General features: G+C 44.7%; 1 protein-coding gene across 1 annotated transcript; it reads left to right on the top strand.

Moving 5' to 3' along the window:
- The first annotated feature begins 277 nt into the window (after window positions 1-277).
- LOC119567719 (olfactory receptor 14A16-like) lies at window positions 278-1,346 on the top strand. The gene has a single exon (XM_037914953.1). The coding sequence runs from the start codon at window positions 387-389 to the stop codon at window positions 1,344-1,346; it is 960 nt and encodes a 319-aa protein (XP_037770881.1). The 5' UTR covers window positions 278-386.
- Window positions 1,347-6,413: the final 5,067 nt, after the last annotated feature.

The following is a 6,413-nucleotide window of genomic DNA, read 5'->3' as shown; positions in this document are numbered from 1 at the left end:
TGTTAGAATTTTAGTTTATCAGTTTCATATCCAAGTTGTGAGAATTGTTGGGTTTGGAGTGTGCTTGGTTCCATCCTTCATATTGCATTTTATCAAGCCACACCTTGGGCCAAATCCTCAGATGAGATAAAGTGACGAAGCTCCATTGACTTTAAAGGAGCTGACCTAATTTACACTAGTGTGGTAATGTGACTCCTTGATTGTCAGAGGCGAGGAGCACTAACAACACCTGCTCATTGTAAATGATGAGTTCTGTGCACCTTTGACATTCATAGAATAAGATATTAGGGAAAGGGGAATCAGGGCCATTCCCTCTGTCGCTCTAATCCTGACCATTGTCTTTCTCATTCCCTCCACAGACATCGCACAGTGTACTGCGGAAGAAAATGTGCAACCAAACTGCCGTGACCGAGTTCCTTCTCCTGGGATTCTCTGACATTCGGGAGCTGCAGATTTTACACTTTGTGGTGTTTCTACTGCTTTACCTGATATCCCTGCTGGGGAACCTTCTCATCATCACAGCCATAGCCCTTGACCGCCACCTTCACACCCCCATGTACTTCTTCCTGATGAATCTGTCCATCCTAGACTTTGGCTCCATCTCTGTCACCATCCCCAGAGCCATGGCCAGTTCCCTCACGAACACCAGATTGATTTCTTATTCTGGATGTGTCGCCCAAGTCTTTTTCCTCATCTTCTTTGCTTCAGCAGATTTTGCCTTACTGACCATCATGGCGTACGACCGATACGTCGCCATCTGCCAACCACTGCAGTATGAGACAGTGATGAACAGGACAGCATGTGTCCAAAAGGCAGCCAGTGCCTGGATCACTGGTATTCTCTACTCTGCACTGCACACTGGGATCACGTTTGAAATCTCCTTCTGTGGAGGCAACGTGGTGGATCAGTTCTTCTGTGAAATCCCCCAGCTCCTCAATCTCGCCTGCTCCGACTTGTACCTCATTGAAGTTGGGTTTCTCATCTTTAGTTCATTCTTAGGCTTAAACTGCTTCCTTTTCATAATTGTGTCATATGTTCAGATCTTCAAAGCAGTGCTGAGAATCCCCTCTAAGCAGAGTGGGCATAAAACCTTCTCCACCTGCCTCCCTCACCTCACCGTGGTGTCCTTGTTCTTTAGTACTGCTGCCTTTGCCTACCTGAAACCCACCTCCAGCTCAACCTCAGGTCTGAATCTTGTGGTTGCTGTTCTCTATTCTGTGTTGCCACCAATGATGAATCCGATCATCTACAGCATGAGAAACAAAGAGATCAAAGGTGCACTGAGTAAACAGATAGGTTGGAGGTTATTCACTAAGAACAAAATGTCCATATGTCTCCTTCGGTAGCAATTTCATTCTGTATTTCTTTATAAATAAAATCTGATGACATTATTGCCTCCATGAGAAAATACTGTGCACTCTGTTTATGTGGAATTGGGTATTTGCACTAGTAAAGATACAGACAAACATGACTCAAGAAAAAAAGGAGTTTCTATAGGTTTACACCAATGTAAATAAGATTGGAATATATCATATACTGCTACCGATCACCATACTACCTGAAACCCTTGCCTATAAAATCAGTAGCCATAGCAGAGTCCCTGGTGAGGTCTTTGGCTCTTCTTATATTTTGGGATAAAAACTCAGATGGAGGTATCGATGCATTTGTTCTTTGTGTTTTTTGTTTGTTTGTTTGTCAGATTTTTAGCTTATTTTTGCTTAACTGGTTGATTGGTGGTTTGGTTTGTTTGTTTGTTTTAGGAGGTTTTGGAGGTGGAAAGGCCTGAGAAGATGGTGAGTGTTTGGTGAGACGGGATTTTCAATGTTTGTCCCTTCTTGGGAGTATCCATATGTCATCTCTTTGATGGGGTTTTCTGAGCGAACTGAAGGTTTGCTCCCCACAATGACAAAAGAGTGCAAAAGAGGATTATGCATGGCTTAGTTCCTACTGACATGATTACGTGTAGATTGTTGGGATATTATTGTATTATTAATGATATGTGTCATAAATATAAAGGGAAGGGTAACCACCTTTCTTTCCACAGTGCTATAAAATCCCTCCTGGCCAGAGGCAAAACCCTTTCACCTGTAAAGGGTTAAGAAGCTAAGATAACCTTGCTGGCACCTGACCAAAATGACCAATGAGGAGACAAGATACTTTCAAAGCTGGAGGGGGGGGACGGGACAAAGGGTATGTCTGTCTGTGTGATGCTTTTGCCAGGAAGAGATCAGGAATGCAGCTCAGAACTCCTGTAAAAAGTTAGTAAGTAATCTAGCTAGAAATGCATTAGATTTCTTTTGTTTAATGGCTGGTAAAATAGCTGTGCTGAATGGAATGTATATTCCTGGTTTTGTGTCTTTTTGTAACTTAAGGTTTTGCCTAGAGGGATGCTCTATGTTTTGAATCTGATTACCCTGTAAGGTATTTACCATCCTGATTTTTACAGAGGTCATTCTTTTACCCTTTCTTTCATTAAAATTCTTCTTTTAAGAACCTGATTGCTTTTTCATTGTTCTTAAGATCCAAGCGTTTGGGTCTGTGTTCACCTGTACAAATTGGTGAGGATTTTGATCAAGCCTTTCCCAGGAAAGGGGGTGTAGGGCTTGGAGGGATATTTTGGGGGAAGACATCTCCAAGTGGGCTCTTTCCCTGTTCTTTGTGTAACTCACTTGGTGGTGGCAGCATAGGTTTCAAGGACAAGGCAAAGTTTGTACCATGAGGAAGTTTTTAACCTAAGGTGGTAAGAATAAGCTTAGGGGGTCTTTCATGCAGGTCCCCACATCTGTATCCTAGAGTTCAGAGTGGGGAAGGAACCTTGACAATATGTTAGGCATCTTTTTTATTATTTTAACCTAAATGAGTATAGCATCATAGAATATTAGGGTTGGAAGAGACCTCAGGAGGTCATCTAGTCCAATCCCCTGCTCAAAGCAGGACCAACGCCGACTAAATCACCCCAGTCAAGGCTTTCTCAAGCCGGGCCTTAAAAACCTCTAAGGATGGAGATTCCACCACCTCCCTAGGTAACCCTCCTAGTGAAATAGTGTTTCCTAATATCCCACCTAGACCTCCCCCACTGTAACTTGAGACCACTGCTCCTTGTTCTGTCATCTGCCACCACTGAGAACAGCCTAGCTCCATCCTCTTTGGAACCCCCCTTCAGGTCGTTGAAGGCTGCTATCAAATCCCTCCTCTCTCTTCTCTTCTGCAGACTAAATAACCCCAGTTCCCTCAGTCTCTCCTCATAAATCATGTGCCCCAGCCCACTAATCATTTTCGTTGCTCTCCACTGGACTCTCTCCAATTTGTCCACATCCGTTCTATTGTGGGGATGTAAAAACAGTGTCATTCTTGCTATGGTGGAAAGACTGTTTTAAAGTAAGTGACATAAACACTGGTGTCTGGGGTCTTCTTGTCTTCTTGTCTGGGGTCATTTTGTTCTAGCCCTGGTGTAAGTGGACAAGTGCCATCATGTGCACTGATCTGGTGTTCCATACGCTTTCCCGTGTAGATGTACTCACACCCAAGCTGAGAAAGGATCTCAGAAGTTGGCCTGTGAGTAGTATTAGAATATCATCTTTGTGCATGGTTGTGTACACTTCATATATGACAGACAAAAGCAGAGTATGTGATTAGCTAGAGAGACAGACAGACAGGACCATTCCTCGTCCTAACCCACAACCTCATTTAGTGATAATGATAGATTTCTATTTGATTGTGAATTACATTAGCTAGCTAGCTAGTGTGACAAAGTTTCTCCTCTACCTTGGTGGGTCTTGCGCTTATTGGAGGATTTGTTCGCCTTGGAGCTTCACGGCAGCCCTCAGTTTGGCCGTTTTCGTGAACCCACAGTCCAGGTCAACTCCTCCTGTGTCTGACCAGGAGTTGGGAGGTTTGGGGGGAACCCGGGCTCGCCCTCGACTCCAGGGCCCTGTGGAATGCAGCTGTCTAGAGTGCCTCCTGGAACAGCTGTGCGACAGCTACAACTCCCTGGGCTACTTCCCCATGGCCTCTTCCCAACACCTTCTTTATCCTCACCATAGGACCTTCCTCCTGGTGTCTGATAATGCTTGTATTCCTCAGTCCTCCCACAGTCCACATTCTCACTCCTAGCGCCTCTTGCTCCCAGCTCCTTACACGTGCACCACAAACTGAAGTGAGCTCCTTTTTAAACCCAGGTGCCCTGATTAGCCTGCCTTAATTGATTCTAGCAGCTTCTTGATTAGAACACCTGCAGCCAATCAGCCTGTCTGTCTTAATTGTCTCCAGAAGGTTCCTGATTGTTCTGGAACCTTCCCTGTTACCTTACCCAGGGGAAAGGGACCTACTTAACCTGGGGCTAATATATTTGCCTTCTATTACTCTCCTGTAGCCATCTGGCCCGACCCTGTCACACTAGATAATGAATAATCTATGGAAATTATTGTGCAAATTATTGTGCTTCTTTTCCTGTTAATGATTGTCTCTGTCCAGATCATGATTTTCTTATAAGTACTCCTTATTACACATTATTTCGCAAAGATTTTGTATGACTATATCTTACTCCATTGCTTATTTACAAACAGCTCATCCTAATGCACTTAGTGTTTGAACTTTGAGCTGTTTTGACCGGATACATTTTTAACATACTCTGGTTTGCTTGGAAGTATCACAGACGGGTTGGAAGAGACCTCAGGAGGCCATCTAGTCCAATCCCCTGCTCAAAGCAGGACCAACACCAACTAAATCATCCCAGACAAGGCTTAGTCAAGCTGGGCCTCAGGCCAATGCTCAGCTGATTTAAATTGGCATAGCTCTATTGAAGTCAATAGATCTCTGAGAATTTACACCAGCTGAGGATCTGCTCCAAACACTCATGATTATGAATTTAAAACTCATTTCCTTTGAATATTCTGTACAATGGTCCTGATTCCGCAGCCACTTCAGCACGTTCTTAACTTTAACCATATGAGTGGCCCCCTTGAAGGTTTAAAGGTAAACTCATGTTTAAGTCCCTGTTGAATATGGGTTAGGGATATGGATAGGGCTTAAGGCTAACACCAAACCAGTGCCAGACTCTGACACTCTTTCCATTTCTCTCCTTTCCCAGTCAAATAAAGCCCTGCAATTGGTGCACTGGAATTACTTTCCCTGTCTGGCTTCTTTCAAAAATTAGGATTTTGGGACCTGACGTGTCAGTGACTTTCGGCACCACACCGATGAATGGAGTAGAGAGAGAGAGATCAACATTGACAAGGACTTGCACAGAGAAAGGATTCAGTGCCACTGTCCATGTCATCAGTGTTAGGGGTATTCTGATGTGAGGCTCCCACAGTCACTCCAGTTGAAGCTGTTCCAGTCTGGAAAAATAATTAAAGAGTTATTGGAGCAGGGGGTCTGGACACTGGGTCTCCCAGGTGAGTGCTTTGATCACCAGGCTACAGGGTAATTCTCATGTGCTCTCTCTCCCTCTCTGACCCAATGATTCTTTAATGATTTAATCCAAAGTGGAACACCTTGAACAGGAGAGGTTGAGGGAGCCCCACATCGGAATATCCCACAGCCCAGTGATTAGGACACTCACCCAAAAGGTGGCAGATCCTCCTTCAAATCCCTTCTCCTCCTCAGGCAGAGGGGGGACTTGAACTGGGGGTTTCCCCATGGCCAGGTAAGTACTCTAACCACTGGGCTAAAAGTTAAACAGGAGGGCCTTCTCCTTCTCACACAAAACACCAGAGGTGCCTGACCCAAGGAGAGGGTTCCCAGGTATGCATCACAAGCAGGGCTAGGCGCCACCCAACGGTTCGACATAGGCAACTATCTCTGTGAGGGGGCGGAGCCTGACACACCCGTGTCTAGTCATCATCTCCCAGTGGTCAGGTTAGGCACCTCCACACCGCATGCTGGCCACTGTGGATCCCATTTAGGTGTTTACCTCTCCCCATTCATTGAACAGGGAGCCTGGGCTCCGAACACAGGCTTTAGGAATCATGGGGATTTTCCAAGTGCCTAAATGTTAGGTGCTGCAACGCTCATCGTTAGAATACCTAAAGGCAAGATTTTTAAAGGTATTTAGGTGCCTGGTGGGATTTTCAAAAGCATTTAGGTACCTAAATCCAATTGAAATCAAAGCGTGTTTTGAAAGTCCTACTAGATGCTTAAATACCTTAAAAAAATCAGGCCCTAATTCCTTCTGTGAATCTAGCCCTGAGTGGCTGATAGCCCCGAAGAGGCTTTAACAATATCATCCCAGAAGACTGAAGACAGATCCAAAAACCGTATTTTTGAGCCCTTCCTGACACTGAAGGGCTTTGTAAACTGCAGCCGTATCCAGACATGGGTTCTACAAATGGCCCTGTCCCTTTAAAATGAGCCAGACACAGATACCAGGACCAAAGACTCATGAGTTTGAGGTTTTAAAATATAAGGCTGCT

This window comes from Chelonia mydas, chromosome 14 (genome assembly GCF_015237465.2).
Source record: "Chelonia mydas isolate rCheMyd1 chromosome 14, rCheMyd1.pri.v2, whole genome shotgun sequence".
Lineage (NCBI taxonomy): Eukaryota > Metazoa > Chordata > Testudines > Cheloniidae > Chelonia > Chelonia mydas.
Note: the sequence above shows the minus strand (reverse complement) of the source record. Positions and strands in the feature narration are given on the sequence as shown.

What these genes read in the sequence shown, in the direction of transcription:
- LOC119567719 (XM_037914953.1), top strand. Translation starts at nt 387, where the DNA reads ATGTGCAACCAAACTGCCGTGACCGAGTTCCTTCTCCTGGGATTCTCT.